Source organism: Martes martes (assembly GCF_963455335.1).
Source record: "Martes martes genome assembly, chromosome: 18".
NCBI classification, from domain to species: Eukaryota; Metazoa; Chordata; class Mammalia; order Carnivora; family Mustelidae; genus Martes; species Martes martes.
This window is the reverse complement of record NC_137906.1, coordinates 6,998,006-7,014,467: the sequence shown is the minus strand read 5'-3', so window position 1 is coordinate 7,014,467 and position 16,462 is coordinate 6,998,006. Positions and strand designations below refer to the sequence as shown.

General features: G+C 55.1%; 1 protein-coding gene across 1 annotated transcript; it reads left to right on the top strand.

Moving 5' to 3' along the window:
* Nucleotides 1–7,374: 7,374 nt before the first annotated feature.
* Nucleotides 7,375–15,824, top strand: SSC4D (scavenger receptor cysteine rich family member with 4 domains; the record flags this gene model as incomplete). Its single annotated transcript, XM_080830459.1, has 10 exons — nucleotides 7,375–7,543; nucleotides 9,136–9,171; nucleotides 9,439–9,744; nucleotides 10,391–10,468; nucleotides 11,235–11,549; nucleotides 12,677–12,754; nucleotides 13,323–13,397; nucleotides 13,509–13,820; nucleotides 14,813–14,890; nucleotides 15,508–15,824. 10 exons carry the CDS (start codon nucleotides 7,375–7,377, stop codon nucleotides 15,822–15,824), a joined length of 1,764 nt encoding a protein of 587 aa, XP_080686585.1.
* Between the last annotated feature and the right edge of the window lie 638 nt (nucleotides 15,825–16,462).

Here is a 16,462-nt window from a genome sequence, read left to right as displayed (position 1 = left end):
TCAGGGTCATGAGTTTGAGCCCCACGTTGGGTGTGGAGATTACCTAAAAATAAAAATAAAAAATTAATGGCACCTAATCCCTAGGGACAGAAGTGCGGACTCACTTGCAAATGCTTACTTCTGCAGAAATAAAACCACAGATTTAAGTTGCTTAAACAGCTCCCAGTGGAACCTGATATGGGGCTGGATCCCACCACCCCTGAGACCTTGACCTTAGTCGAAACAGTTGGATGCTTAACTAACTAAGCCATTCAGGTGCCCCAAAGATTTTATTTTTAGGTGATCTCTATACCGAACGTGGGGCTCAAACTTACAAACCCAAGGTCTAGAATCACATGCTCCACTGAGTGAGCCGGCCAGGTGCCCCAACTCAGGAAATTTTCAAGAGCTAATTGGTTTTATTATTTGGTTCATGAATCCGCAGGTATTTACATCTAACAGGTAAAGGGGAGCCCCAAAGGGCCACAGGAAATGGAAGGTTTTTAAAAATAGAGAGGAAGGGGGGCGCCTGGGTGGCTCAGTGGGTTGAAGCCTCTGCCTTCGGCTCGGGTCATGGTCTCAGGGTCCTGGGATCGAGCTCCACATCAGGCTCTCTGCTCAGCGGGGAGCCTGCTTCACCACCACCCCCCGTCCCCCGCCTGCCTCTCTGCGTAATTGTGATCTCTGTTTGTCAAATAAATGAATAAAATCTTAAAAAAAAAAAAAAAAAGTAGAGAGGAAGGGGCACCTGGGAGGCTCAGGGGGCTAAGCGTCTGACTTTGGCTCGGGTCATCATCTCAGGGTCCTGGGATCAGGTTCTGAGTCGGGCTCTGTGGTCAGTGGGGGTGTGTTTGTCTCTCTCCTTCTCCCCCCACCCCGCTCATGCGCTCTCTCTCTCTTTTTCAAATAGATAAATAAAATCTTTAAAAAAATAAACACAGGGAGTAGAACAAAGGAAATCACTAGAAAGAATTCATTGTTTTAGGCAAGGTCACCCTCCAAAGGGGAAGGGAAGGGATCTTGCAGTAAACGTTCTAGTGCTGACCCTAGTGCAGGGAGTTCCTAGGTTGGCTGGTTAAAGGTTACATTTCTGGGGTGCCTGGGTGGCTCAGTCGGTTAGGTGTCTGACTCTTGATTTCAACTCAGGAGGTCACGATCTCAGGGTCATGGGACTGAGTCCCAGGTCCAGCTCTAAGCTCCGCAGGGAGTCTGCTTCTCCCCCTCTGCCCCTCCCTCCCATGTGCTCTCTCTCCCTCTCTCTATAAAATAAATAAATCAATCTTTTGGGGTGCCTCGATGGCTCCGTCTGTTGAATCTCTGACTCGGTTTCAGCTTGGATCCTGTTCTCAGCACAGTGAGGTTGAGCCCCACATCAGGCTCCGGGCTCAGCGGGAGCCTGTTTGAGAGTCTGTCTCTCCCTCTGCCCAGCACCCCCCACCCCTTGCAGTCTCTCTCACTGTCTCTAAAATAAATCTTAAAAATAAATAAATACTTAAAAAAAAAAAGGTTACATTTCTGAGGGGTTGAAACTGCAGATAGATTAGGTATTAAATCTTGGTTTACTGACTTGGGTCCTTAACACAAGTGATGCCTTTCTGGGCCTGTGGTTTTCTTTTTAACCTACCCACCAGGGCCAGAGGAAGGGAGACAGCTGTGGCCTGTGGCCCCGAAGAACAGCTAATTGGAGACACTCTGTCTTAGGAGTGGTGGCCCTGTGGGGAAGGGGTCTCTCCATGCTTGTAGCTCACAGCTATGTTTGCGGACTGTGCTGGAAATAGGGTGGGGTGGCTTGGGGACTAGAAATGAGGGCCTCCTTGAAACCTTGGGATCCAGTCCCTCTCCCTCTCTGCCCGGACCCAACCCCTCCTAGAAGGCTCCAGGATAAAAAGGACACGGGACACCTGGCTGGGTCAGTTGGTGGGGCATGTGATTCTTGATCTCAGGGTGGTGGGTTGAAGCTCCACGTTGGGCTTAGAGTTTACAAACAAAAAATAAGACAGGAAGAAATTGGGGAGGGGGCGAGGACGGAGGAGTGTATGCACTTAAAGTCCTAGTAAGTTTGTGTGTCCCCTTTCAAGAAAAAGGACCATGGAGGAGACTGGCCAGTCTAGCCCCCAGTCTCCCCAACCAGCCCTGATTCTGGGTCTTTTGCATTTTTCTGAGAAGTGCTGCCCCCTGGTGGCCAAAATCACCAAAGGCGGAGCCACCAGCCCAGAGCGTTTTCCTTGAAATTCCTTAGAGCCCAGATACTGGTCTCTAAATGCTAATCCTTTGTAACTGGGGGACCCAGGGCTCCTTGGAGGACTGGCTGATTCCAGAGCAAGGGCCAGGAAAGTACAAGATCAATCTGGAGTATCTTGTTATGGCAAAAAAAAAATGATCACAAAATGATGAGGACGTGTCAAAAGGACACAAGCCAAATTGAATGGGGGGTGGGGAGGTGGTCCCACTGGCCAAGCTGGGGACAACTGTGCAACAAGGACTCCACATCGAAGTAGGAATAAAGTAAGAATCCATGGGCATCCATTCTGACAATGCATAAAAACACAAAAATGGGAATATTTTTCCATGAAAGGGAAGAAGCTTCCTTACAGTAGAACACTATCATAGGAGGAAGGATCATTTAGAAAATGATCATTTGGGGGCACCCGGGTGGCACAGTCGGTTGAGCATCCTACTCTTGGGTTTTGGCTCTGGTCCAGATATCAGCACTGTGAGATCAAGCCCCGTGGCTAGGGCTCTGTGCTCAGCAGCCGAGTCTGCTTGAGATTCTACCTTTGCTCTCTCTCTCTCTCAAATAAATAAATAAAATATTTTTTAAAAACCTGGAAATATATGTTCAACTTCTAGGTGATAGGATTTTTGAAAATCCACAGTACTTAAAAAAAAAAAAAGTCATATGCTCTTTTAACTGAGCCAGCCCGTTGCCCCACTTTTATGGATTTATCTATTTTATTTCATTTTTTAAAGACTTATTTATTTATTTGACAGAGAGAGGGAGAGATACCCACAGGGAGAACAGCAGAGGGAGAGGGAGAAACAAGCTCCCCACTGAGGAGGGAGCCTGACGTGGGGCTCAATCCTAGGACCCTGGGACCATGACCAGAGTCAAAGGCAGATGCTTAACTGACTGAGCCATCCAGGCCCAGTGCTCGCCTGCTCCGATCTCCCTGGTAGAAAGAACTTGCTGATGAGTCGTGAGGAACTCAAGCAGCAGGCAGCCTCTAGTTCCGGCACCTTCTAAGGCCTGAGCATCAGAGCCAAAGTGTCACTCCTGGGGCATCCTCCAGCCAGGGACAGACACGGAAACTAGGGCCTGACCATTTCTACCCTGAGGACCTACCAACCACAGGTTGAAAGGGTTTTCTGTCACTTGCTTTTCTTTTCTTTTTTTAAGATTTTATTTATTTATTTGCGAGAGAGAGAGAGATCACAAGTAGGCAGAGAGGCAGGCAGAGAGAGAGGGGAAAGCAGGCTCCCTGCTGAGCAGAGAGCCCGACGCAGGGCTCGATCCCAGGACCCTGAGACCATGACCTGAGCCAAAGGCAGAGGCTTTAACCCACTGAGCCACCTAGGAGCCCCTGTCACTTGCTTTTCACGACAGAGACCTGAGGATGCTCAGAAGCCCTGTGTGAAGCATCCAGTTGGGAAAGAGCAGCTGAACATGGGGGAGAAGATGCACAGATGGAGAGAGGGAGGTCCTTGACGAGGCAGAAGGACCAGGGTCTGGACTGCGGGGGAGCCGTTCGGTCAGGCCAGGGGAGGAAGAAAGAGCCAGGAGGGAAGGAGAGCTGGGTGCAGCACACGAGGGTGAATAGATTTGGGAGCAGGGTGACGGCAGACCTCCCCGCAGAGAGTTATCTCTTTCTCTGAGAGACGGGAAGCAGGATCAGGCCCCAGAGCCAGGAAATGAAGCCCTTCCAGGAGCCTGGGCTGTGTTTCCGTTTTCCTCTCTTAGCCTCGTCTTCCCACCTGCAGGATAGACAGTTTGGACGACACCCCTGGTCCCCAAACGTGTTCGATCCCCAGGAGCTTTTCAGAAGTACACTTTTGGGAGACCCTATCTGTGAATGTCCATAGCAGAGTGGTGGGGGCAGGAATTTGTATATATTTTTAAGGAGCCCCCCACCTTCCCCGGGGCTGATGTGGGTGCGCAGCCAGGTTGGGGAAGTGCCCTGCGGGGGCGCTCTGGCTTTGAGAGTTTGTGGTTCGGGAGGGAAGGTGCACAGTTCCAGCAAAGCATTATGGAAGCCTCGAGCTATAGACGCCACATGCCTGTTCCCGTCACCGATAACTGCAAAAGCCCCAAAGCTCCAAAGGCACCAGGAGTCAAGGGGAATAACACGAAGGCAAAATGAGCAGCGAGATCAGAGGCCCTACCTGCACGGGGAGCCCACCGCACGCACTCTGGGGCCGTGTTTCCAAACCCACCTCGGGACGCGTGGGTCAGGGCTCGATCGAGGGGACTCCCTGGGGCAACCGGAGTCAGGGCTGGATCAGGCCTGTTGCAGGAGCTCAGGGATGCTTGGCTGAGCTGCCTTTCTGAAACCCGAGCCCTGGGGTAGGAGGAAGGGGAAGGAGGGGCTGCCTGGCCCTGAGAGTCCATCCCCCCACCCCCGAGCTCCTCCTCTGCCTGGGTGCCCCTTCTCTGGGGCTGCTCCAAACCGTGCGGGTCACCTCCACTCTCCCTTTGCCTCCCTCTGCCCCTGAGGTCGGGTGGGGACAGGCTGGGGCCACCAGCCAGCTCCATGGACGGGGACTTTGCCTCTGCTCATCTTCCAGCTCTGGAAAGAAAAGAAGAAGAAAGGTCTGTGTTGATTTGCTTTCGGGGGATCCTTCCCCCTCCTAAACTCCTGGGGGCAGAAAAAGTGATTTGAAATTTGACCTTGGAAAGACTGTGGAAGAGGGGACAGAAAGAGCCTAGAACATTCCCCCAGGTATGAATACTTCACTTTTGCTGGTGTGTGTGTGTGTGTGTGTGTGAGAGAGAGAGAGAGAGAGAGAGAGAGAGAGAGAATGGCAAGTTTTCTACTGGTCAGATGTGGAATTACCCTTGATGATCTCCCGGGCCCCTTTTGACAGCTTTATTCTATGATTCTGCAGCCCTAAACTTCATTCAGTCGTTCAACAAACACTTCTTGGGTACCCACCCTGTGCCAGATGCTGCCGTTGGATAAAATCTTGCCTCTGCCCTCAAAGGTCCACAAAGAGTAGTAACAGTAAAATGGGTACCAAGCTTAGGGTGGGCCGGGCACTGGGCTAAAGCTTTTATAAACTTTAGCTCCTTTAACCCAGCAACAATGGTTGGAGTGAAGTGTATTTCTAAGCCCATTTCACAGATGAGGACAGTGAAGGCACACAGCTAGTAGGTGTAGAGATGAGCATCGAGTTATGCTGCCTGCCTCCCCACCAAAGCTATAAAGGTAAAAGGTGCACTAATAAAGGATGGGGAGGGAGCGTGAGAGCTTCAGAGAGTCACAGTTCATGGAGGGCAGGGAACAGTTAAGCCTCACTTCCACCTGGGGTCCCGGAGGTGAGGCAGAGCCAGGCCCCCATCACTATAGAGCCCCTCAGCAAAGATTGGCCCACGGCTGCCCCTCCTCCAGGCCTCCACTCCCCATCTCCCAGCTGTTCCCAGGTCAGGCAGAGGGAAGACAAAAGCTGATTATTCCACTGGGGGCTGTCCTGGGCCCCATGAATGGAGCATTGAAAACCCCGTGCCCACATGCAGATAGGTTTTCAGTCCTTCCCCAACCAGACTGTTTGTACGCCGGGACGGAGGCCAAGCCAGGGGGAGACGGGGGCTCTCTCCTGCTGGGAGGTATCTCCCTCTCAGTACATCCCAGATCCGTCCACGAAACCAGAACCCCATCTCCCCCGCACAAGCCATCCCACTGCTGTCCAGGCACTGTATCAGACTCGGAGGAAGGTCTGCCAGGAAGGGGGACAAGGGGTCTCACCCGGACGCCGCTTACATGGGGGCAAATGTTCGCTGAGTGCTACACTTCCAATTTACACACTTTGGGGCTTGTATCCCTCGATCCAAAATTTATTTATTTAAGATTTTGTCCACTCATCTTCTTGAGAAGGGATGGGGAGAGGGACGAGGAGACTGCGCTGAGCATAGAGCCTGACGTGGGACTCGATCCCATGACCCTAAGACCAGGACCTGAGCTGAAATCAACAGTCAGAGGCTTAATCGACTGAGCTGCCCAGAAACCCCCCACCCAAATTTATTTACTTATTTTTAAGTCATCTCTACACCCAACATGGGGGCTCAAACTCATGACCCTGAGATCACGAGTCATGTGCTCTTCCAACTGAGCCAGCCAGGAGCCCCTCCTCAATCCAAAACTTAAACAAGCGTCTTCAAGGGCTTCCTTACTCCAGAGGGATAGAACATCCCACGTGGCAACTAGTCTCGCGCCCCTTCACCATTTTGGCATATTTGAGAGTCATGGAAACCATATTTCCTGGATTTCCCCCCTTAATTTGACTCGTTTCTTCTGATTTAAATTAACTTTATTTGTCAGAGAGAGAGAGAGAGACAGAGAGAGTGCACACGCAGGGGGAGCGGGAGAGGGAGAAGCAGGCTCCCCGCTGAGCAGGGAGCCCTATGCGGTGCTCGATCCCAGGACCCTGAGATCATGACCTGAGCCGAAGGCAGACGCTTAACCGACTGAGCCACGCGTCCCTTTAGAGAAACCTCATATTGCTCCAAGTAAATGGAAAACCGGAAGCCTTTGCCATAAATAGAAAGCACTGTTGAAAGAAGAAAGAAAGAGGGGCGCCTGGGTGGCTCAGTGGGTTAAGCCTCTGCCTTCCGCTCAGGTCATGATCTCAGGGTCCTGGGATCAAGCCACGCATCGGGCTCTCTGCTCATCAGGGAGCCTGCTTCCCCCTCTCTCTGCCTCTCTGCCTACTTGTGGTCTCTGTCTGTCAAATAAATAAATAAAATCTTTAAAAAAAAAAAGAAAGAAAGAAAAGAAGAAAAGGAAAAGAAAAGAGTAAACATCCTTTTATCACCCACTAAAACTTTGTGGATTACCACCCGGGGCACCAACACCGGGCTTCGGGATGCGCTGAGCCCTCGGCACGACTTCCAGGCCCGCGTGGGCCTGGGACCGGGCAGGCCTCCAGCTTTGCCTCCCGCCACTTGCTCTCACACCCCCTCCGCTCCCGCCAGACCTGCCTGCTGGCTAGAGTCCTGCGCTCTGCCCCGTCCTTGGCCCAGCGGTCCCCGCCGTTGCCCCTGCTCCTGTCTCCACTCAGAATGACAGATGCAAGCAGAAATGTCACATCCCTCTGAAGCTCTCGCTGGGCCCCTTCCAGCTGGAAGTGACGGGGGATCTTTAATTCCAGATGTTCCAGCTGTGACTCCTCCACCGCCCCTTGATGGGACCCTCCGAAAGGCCGCCGTCCCCTGGCTGGATGCTCGGGGAAGCAGAGATGCGAATTGATCCCCCGCGGACAGAGAGGAGCAGCGGGTGGAGGCCAGGAGACAGGAGCGACGCCCCTTTACCCCTCCCCCCGGCCCTGTCCTTCCTCCTCCTCTTGCCCCTGGGTGAGTGCCCTCCCCTAACTCCTGACCCGTCCCCTTCGGGTCTTCCCAGCTGTAACATTATGGTGGGACGTGATTCGTCAGTGAGGTGGTTTCCGAAGTTCTTTCCAGCTGACCCTTGTTCAGGGTTGAGTTAAGGGTCTGCATTGGGGAAACGGAGGGCTCAGTGCTGGAGGTGAGGGCTCAACCTACACAGAGTCTGGGCAGGTGGGGGACATTGGAAATAGGGAAGGAGGGACAGGAGTGGGCTCAGCAGTGGCTATTCGAAAGGCAGGGATGATCCTAGGGATGATCCTAACTTGAGAAAAGAAGAAACTCAGTCTCAGTTTCTTCATCTGTAAAATGGGTACAGTAGTACACACCTCAGAGCACTGTTGTAAGGATTCTATGAAGTAACGTACACGAACGTGTCTGGGACCTATAACATCCTGCATGCAAGCGAGGGTCTGTTAGGGGTTTTCCATTTCCCATACCAGGCCAGTTTCCCTGTTTACCTCCCCGCCTCTCAGGCCATGTGCCCAGAATTGTGTGATGAAGAAGAGTGTGGCTGTCTGGGTTGGAATCCCAGCTCTACTCCCTGTTCACTGTATGGCCTTGAGGGAGTTGCCTAAACTCACGAAAACTAACCTTCCCCATGTGCACAACCCTACCCACCACCTCATAGGTCGTCTTAATGGTTTAGTGAGCCAGGCACATAAAATGAGCACAGTGCCTGGCGTGTACAGACATGCGGGCTCAAGCAGAAGGTCTTGAATAGGTAAATGTTTGGGGGGGATATCCTAACGAATCCCCAAAGCACTTAAGGCAGAGCTAGTGACCATGGCTTGGGGCGGGGGCGGGGGGGGGCAGGAAACGCTGAGATGAGATGGGCACAGCCACATTACCAGGCAGAAGGCCCAGAAAGGGGCATGTAGCTGGTGCCCAGGGATTGGGAGGAAACCGAGAGCACTTCTAGCTGAGGGCTCCAGGAAGGCTTCCCGGAGGAGGGGCTTCCGAGCTGTATCTGGAAGGAGCTGCAGGGCTCTAATGAGCAGAACTGTTCAAGCAGAGGACACTGCAGGGTTAAAGACCCAGAGACAAGACTGATGGGATATAAAGAAGTCGGAGGTGGGGGGATGCTGGGGGCCTGGTTGGCTCAGTAGGCACAGCGTGTGACTCTTGATCTCGGGGTTGTGAGTTCCAGCCCCACTTTGGGTCAAGATTACTTAAAAAAATTTTTTTTAATTAAATTAAATTTAAAAAAATAATTTTAAAAAAAGTCAGGGGAAGCTGGTCAGAAGGTACGAGAAGGCTTTGCAGAGAAAGCTCAGGGTCGGGGACTCCTGTGGGAAATGTGGAGTCTCGCAGTGGAGGGGGTAAAAAGCCCCTGTTTCAGGCAGATCTCTCTGGGGTGATGGGAGATGGGTGAAGCGAGGAGGCCCACTGGGGCAGTCGCGGGGAGAGAGAGGAGAAGCTTGGAGAAGGCAGGGGAAGTGAAGAGGAAGGGGGTGGTGGTAAGGATGGGGGTGGGGGGTTGTGGGGGAGGCTGTGTCCCCAGGGCCGGGAGGCCCAGGGAGGGTGTAGAGGGGCCAATGCTCCTCCTCGTTCTGTTTCAGCCGGTGCCCTACAGCCCGCCCCACTGCCCTTTCCAGGTAGGTGTCTCTGCCCCTCCTGCCCACACCCTGCCCTGCCCCCAAGTACTCAGAGGCTAAAACAGATCCTTGGGGAGTGATGACTAACCAGCCCACGGTAACTCTAAGGCCCCCAAATGGATTGCGCTGGTCTCCCCATTGGACCGAAAGGGAGAAATGAGGCCCCAAGGGGACTGATCCTCAGGCTCCCACGGCTTCACAGCAAGGTGGGCGTCCTGCCCATCAGGCCCTGCGATCCCTCTGGTGCCAGCTCAACCCTCTCCACAGAGCTGAGGCTGGTGGGGGGCCCGAGCCGCTGCCGGGGGCGCCTGGAGGTCTTGCACGGCGGCTCCTGGGGCAGCGTCTGTGACGATGACTGGGATGTGGTGGATGCCAACGTGGTGTGTCGACAGCTGGGCTGCGGCCTGGCGCTGCCCGTGCCGCGGCCCCTGGCCTTCGGCCAAGGCCGAGGCCCCATCCTGCTGGACAACGTGGAGTGTGGCGGGCAGGAAGCCGCGCTGAGCCAGTGCCGCAGCCGAGGCTGGGGCGTCCACAATTGCTTCCACTACGAAGACGTGGCTGTCCTATGCGATGGTAAGCAGAGACCTGCGGCCAGGGAGGGCAGGCAGCAGGGCTGCAGGCGGGATGAATGAAGGGACTTCCACGCAGGAGGCCAAGCCAGGGGTGGCGTTGGCTAGTTCTGATTGTCAGGGTCCCAGTGGTCCTTCCGCTTCATGGTGTGATGTTGGCTGAAGGAGAACCAGCGTTCTTGTTCCAGCAGAGGCCTCTCCCCATTTTTAAAATCAAACAAGTGGGGTCAGTACTGGCAGTGAGGCCCATCTGGTGTGGAGCTGCAGCAGAAATCTCTGAGAGGCTTTGACCTTGAGAGTAAGGGTTCTAGTTTTCCAAGAAAATCACCTGGTGGGCGCATTAAAACACAGACGGTGGGTTTCTGATTCTGCAGGTCTGGGGCGGGGCCTGGAAATGTGCATTTCCAGTATGTTCTCAAGTAATGGGATGTTGCTCTAAGAAGTCATCTGAAGCTACGGCTTTCTGGACTCAGGGGGCCCCTTCTCCTCTCATACCCCAGGGTTCCTGGCTTTGACCCTTTGTGTGGCCAGAGGCCCTATGGCAGGTACCTTAGGGGCCCATGCCCGGCTGCTCAGACAACCGTGGGTGTGAGGATGAAGAGCAGAAAGATCCATGTATCCTCCTCCCTCCCACCCTGCTTCCTTCCCAGAATTCTTGCCCACGCAGCCCCCAACAAGGAAAGTGTTCACGAGTAGGGTGCCCCCTACAACTCCCCAGCATGGGAAAGGTAAGTAAGGGCAACACGGGGGATCACCTGGGCCTTAAGGACCCCAAGGGGAGTCTCCCATATCTACCCTTGACGGTGGGAAGACAGGGATAACCACTGGGTGAGCTGAGTTGTTCCCTTCCCATCCAGCCCCTCGCAGCCCCCCAGGCTGCTCACAGTCTGGATAGGGAGAGAGGAATCCATTCCCGTGGGATGAGTAAACATAGTCAGCACAAGTTTAGCGAAAGAGCTGAATACCGGAGCTTCATGCAAAGGGAAAGTCAGATATGTACAGAAATGTGGGTAATGATGTAGAGCGAGACAATGGAAAGTGCCCTAAAGGATGGACAGATAAGAAGTGGGTCTCATCTATCCGAGATCAAGGAGGGCTTCCTAGAGGAAGAGTTGTTGGCAATGCACCTGGAGAGGTGAAGCGGCTTTCACTGAAGTAGTAAGTGAGGAAACAGCATATCCTAGAGGGTTAGGATTGCTTAGGAGAGCATGAACCAGCGCTAGGAAGTTTGGTTTTAGGCAGGAAATGACACACGCAAAGCCAGTCTGTCCTGATCCCACAAACCTCCCCCAATCTGGGACTGTGCGGAGGCAGTGCCGTGGGGTAAATGGGTGAGCAGCTCCTCCTTGGTTTTGGGTCCTGGGGCACCATGCACTGTGGGTACTGAGGCACAGGGCCTGAGGCACTGTGGGTGCGTCGGGTCAGGTGCACTGATGGTGAGGGAGGCAGAGCCCTGTGGGAGATGCGCCCTGTCCTCATCCCCCCCCCCACCAGGTGAGGGCAGCGTGCGCCTGGTGGGGGGCACGGGCCCGTGTCAGGGCAGGGTGGAGATCCTGCACGGTGGCCTGTGGGGCACCGTGTGCGACGACGACTGGGGGCTGCCGGATGCTGCCGTGGTCTGCCGCCAGCTGGGCTGTGGGGCGGCCCTGGCCGCCACCACCAACGCCTTCTTCGGCTATGGCACGGGGCATATCCTGCTGGACAACGTGCACTGCGAAGGCGGGGAGCCCCGCTTGGCAGCCTGCCTAAGCCTGGGCTGGGGTGTGCATAACTGCGGCCACCACGAGGACGCCGGCGCGCTCTGCGCAGGTGCGAGCTTGGGGACGGGCTGGGGGCGTGCTCGGGGGCGGGAACGGGGCGGGCCGGGGGAAGGCTGGGGTGGGGGTGCCTCAATGCTCCCCGGTGCTTTCCAGAAAGACCTCGAAATTCCTTTTAATGTCCGTCTCAGTACTGCTCTAGTAGTGCCTCTGTAAGTCTTTGGGGTAGGTTTCACAGTATTGTGCCAGCAATACTCCAGAATTATCTAGCAGCACCCCAAGATTGCCCCCGGAATTTTCTAGCAATTTCTAGGCACTCTTCATGGAATACTAAAGAGTAAAGTAATATTACTCTAGAATTGCACCAGAGATACTCCTGAATTCTCTCACTGTAGTCCAGCGATGTATCCAGATTCTGGATGCTCTTATAATAGTATTTTCACCCACTTGGTCCTTCTCCCATTTTAAGAGTTTCTCTGAGCAAATAAGAATAATAGGCCCAGGGGCACCTGGGTGGCTCAGTGGATTAAGCCTCTGTCTTCGGCTCAGGTCATGATCCCAGGGTCCTGGGATGGAGCCCCACATGGGGCTCTCTGCTCAGCCGGGAGCCTGCTCTCCCCCCCCCCCCCCCCCCCGCCGCCGGCCTCTCTGCCTACTTGTGATCTCTGTCAAATAAATAAATAAATAAAAATCTTAAAAAAAAAAAAAAAAAGAATAGGACCAGTAATGGCACTTCACAGCTGGACTCCAGTCTACAAGATACAAATTGTTTGCCCATGTCTCACAGCAAACCAGGGGCCTTCATTCCTGGTTTACCGATGGGAGAGCCTGACCCATATTCACATACCGAACCCTGGAAAAGCCACAGCTAACCTTGCTGCACAGTCTCCAGCATGACCCTTGCTCTCTCTAGTCCTATTTTGTCTTTAAGATGGGAGTGAATCTTGTTTTGCAAGCCCCTTATAAACTTTGGAATGTACAACAGTGCACCCCAAGTAAATTACATACACAGTCAAGCAGGGCAGACCTCCTTGGACCCCAGTGGGGTTGAGCCCCACTGGGCTTTTCACTGGAAGTAAAATCTGTCTTCTCCAGGGACACCCTCCCATTCTCCCCTGATAGCCCAAGGCTGACCAGGAACCTTGGCCTCTGACCCTGCTCCCTTCTCTCCTGCTCTAGTGCTGGGCCCCCCGACTCTTACAGCACTACCACCCTTGGCCACAAGAGAGGACTGGGTCTGGCACACGGAGCCAGAAGGTAAGGAGCCCAGCCTTCCAGGCTGGAACGGTAGAGGCAAGGTAGGCAGGGCTGGGAATTAGAAAGGCTGTTCTGGATCTACTGGAAGGGGGCCCTGGCCCGCTGACCAGGTCTTCCCGCCAGATGGTGAAGAGGTGGGTGAGAGAACGAGGAGCAGGTGGAGCAAGGATGAAATCCAGAGCTCTGGAAAGTTCAGCAAGGTGGGAGGAGACAGTAAGGGATTGCTTTGAAGCTCTGAGGTAGCATTTGGGTGGGTGCTGAGGTTGGAAATTGAGAGGCCTTGAGAGGGTTGAGCTGAAGGTTGAAGGGAGGCTGCCTGCACATTTGGAATTGGGTCTGGAACTATCATTAGGATCGAAATTAGGATAATGCCTGGAAAAAGGACTCGGTTCCTTCCAGTTAAGTTTCCCAAGCACCACAGGTGACCGACATGGCGACACTAGGATTGAAGCTGCGTGGGGTGCAGGTGTGGTACAGCTGGGGGACCTCGTAGGCGTCCCTGTGCCCTGCTGCAGGCCAGAAGGCCTCTTTGTCCCCTTCAAGTGCTCTAGATACCCTGTCTCTGCAGCTACAGGAGTTGGTGCCCTGCCTTCCAGGGAGATGGCACTGTTCACCACCGCTACCTGGGCCGCGGGGAAGAAAAGTAAGTGGCAGAGCCAGGGTTCTGGGGAGGGTGGGCGAGAGTGGGGCTGGGGCTCTGGAAGCCAGAGGCCGCAGCCCAGCCCCTATGGCCGCGGGCCTGTGCGCCCCGCAGGCGGGCGGCTGCGGCTGGTGGGCGGCCCGGGTCCGTGCCGCGGCCGCGTGGAGGTGATGTACGCCGGGGGCTGGGGCACCGTGTGCGACGATGACTGGGACTTCGCGGATGCGCGCGTGGCCTGCCGCGAGGCGGGCTGCGGGCCTGCGTTGGGCGCCACCGGCCTCGGCCACTTCGGCTACGGGCGCGGCCCGGTGCTGCTGGACAACGTGGGCTGCGCCGGAACGGAGGCCCGCCTGAGCGACTGCTTCCACCTGGGCTGGGGTCAGCACAACTGCGGCCACCACGAAGACGCCGGGGCGCTCTGCTCAGGTAACGCCGCCGCGGGCCCGAGCAGAAGCTCGTACTTCGGCGCGGGCGGGGCCGCGCCGCACGGCCTCCGCGGAATGGGCGGGGCCGCGCGCAGGCGCGTACTGCAGCGCAGGCGGGACAAGGCGGGCTGTAGAGAATGGGCGGGGTCAGGCGTGGGCGCTCTCTGCGGCACGGCAGCGTGAGCGGGACCGGAGAGGACGCGCGCACTGCGCAGAGGGAGGCGGAGCCCGACCATCGACGCGTTCTGCGGCTGCGCGGCGCGGGCGGAGCCGGGAAGGGAGCGCCCTCTGCAGTGGGAGTGGAGCTTGGGGAGGGCGTGAGCTCTGCGGCAGTGAGGGGCGGGCGGGAGGTGAGAGGCGGAAAGCCCGGGACAAAGTCTGGAAATTGTGTTAAGGGAGGGGCCGCGGTACTTTGGCTCTGCTGGGTCAAGGACCCACAAAGCTCTAGTAAGCAGAGAGAGTTCATCAGCTTTCTGGGAGCAAGCGTCTGACCTTCGGGAGGAATCAGTGGAAAGGGGTGTTTGTAGAGTCTGACCTGTTTTAAATGCTTCTGTTCATTGATTGGGGTGGAAATTGATAACTTCACCCTCCTTTGGTGCATTGGGCCTAATAACTTTGGCCGCAAAGGGGTAGCTTCAAAGGCTTCTGCTTTGGGCCCCAGGGTAAAAGAAAAACAATCCTTATTTATTGATTTGAGAGAGAGAGAGCATGAGCAGCGGGGAACGGGCAGAGGGGAGAGAGAGAGTGGGGAGACCTACCACGACCCTGAGATCCTGACCCCAGTGGAAACCGAGAGTCGGACTGAGCCTCCCAGGCGGCCCAGCAAACCCCATTTCTGATCCAAGTGGCAGAGAGCAGTTGTCCATCAGGACAACTTTTCTCTACCCCTGAATCAGGCTTCCCTTGGGAGGCCGGGAGGTAACCTGACCTCAAGGAACGTGTTCCCTAATGTGACGGCCACCTCTTTCTTTTTCTTTGTCCTTGCTGAGCCAGGCCCAGAGGAGCTGGGACTGCAAGTCCAGCAGGATAGTTCTGAGACCACCCGGGCACCCACTCCTCGGCCAAGGGACGGTAGGTGCTCACAGCCCTAAAGATGGAAGTAGAGGCATCAGGATAGGAAGGACCAGAATCAAGGGAGAGCATAGCCTGAGGTTACCCAGCTCAACCAATTTGCACCAGGTTTGAGAGTCTTTGTTCTGTGCTAGTCTCTGTTTTCATTAATAGAGATATGGTGTCCAAAAAGAGGGGGATTTTAAGGGAGCAATCTTCAGGATTCCTAGGGACAGGAACCAAAGTAAGGGAATGTGGCTCCTTCCTGGAGAGAGAAATAAAGGATTCACTTTTAAACCTATGAGCGAGTGGAGATGATGACCTTCAGGGGACACAATCACAGTCTCCAGAGAGCCCCGCTGGGGCTTAGGGTCTGGGATTATGAACAGAGGACTAAGAACAGACATGGAGCCCTCGGGATGTGCAGAGCACCCCACAAAGGCTGGGACATGCTCTTCCAGTCCAGAGACTGAGTCTGGGCTGCTGCCCCATCCTATTTTAATCTGATTTGTCTGCCCTTACCCATCAGCCCCTAGAGCAATGCTGTGTCTCAGACCACCACCATTTGCCTCTTCTGTCTACCCCTTCATGGCCTGGCATGGGCCAGCCCCTGCAAGCCCTGATCCTTGTCTCCACAGGACACCTGCGTCTGGTCAACGGAGCCCACCAATGTGAGGGGCGTGTAGAACTCTTCCTAGGGCAACGGTGGGGCACTGTTTGCGATGACGCCTGGGACCTGCGGGCAGCCACTGTCCTGTGCCGCCAGCTGGGCTGTGGCCAGGCCCTGGCAGCCCCCGGTGAGGCCCACTTTGGCCCAGGCCGAGGCCCTATCCTCCTGGACAACGTCAAATGCCAAGGAGATGAGAGTGCTCTTCTGCTCTGTTCTCACATACGCTGGGATGCCCACAACTGTGACCACAGTGAGGATGCCAGTGTCCTGTGCCGGTCATTGTGACCCAGCCCGTTCTGCAGACCATCTCTTCCGGGAGCCTGCTGTGGCTTCTCCCTCTTCCTCCAGGAAGCCCTCCTCCTGTGACAACTTCAGTTCACTGTACCCTTTCCTCCTCTTGTCTGGGAGAGAACCCACTCAGACAGTGTGGTCCTGCCTGGAGGAGCCTAGAGCCTGACTCTACCCATCAACTTCCTGTGTGACCTCACCTGTCATCAACTACCATGGGCCCGGTTCAGTGAGAGCTCCCACTTTCTGCACAGCCAAAACATAAAATGGGGGGAAGGGAATGACTTAACGCTCTTCTTTGGTGGGGCTCCTGTTATAGCAACTTCCTGGACCCTGGTCCAGGAGGCTCAGGGGCTCTCTGTAAATGGGGTATCTCCCTTACCCCCCACCCATATTGGGATTCCCCAAGAAGAGGGAAGGCAAGAGAGGCCCACAGCTCTTACCTTTGACTGTCTGGGGCTGCAGAAGAATCCCGGTCATTGCCCTGGCCTTCTCCAAGAGGGCCCAGACTCAGATGGTGCTTGGCTGGACAAGGGGACTGGAGGGGCCAAAGCAGGGACAGTGGCCCCTCTGAGCAGCTGGAACCAGCATCTCTGATTTATGCTGCCCCCACCACAGAGCCCCCACTTTGCAGC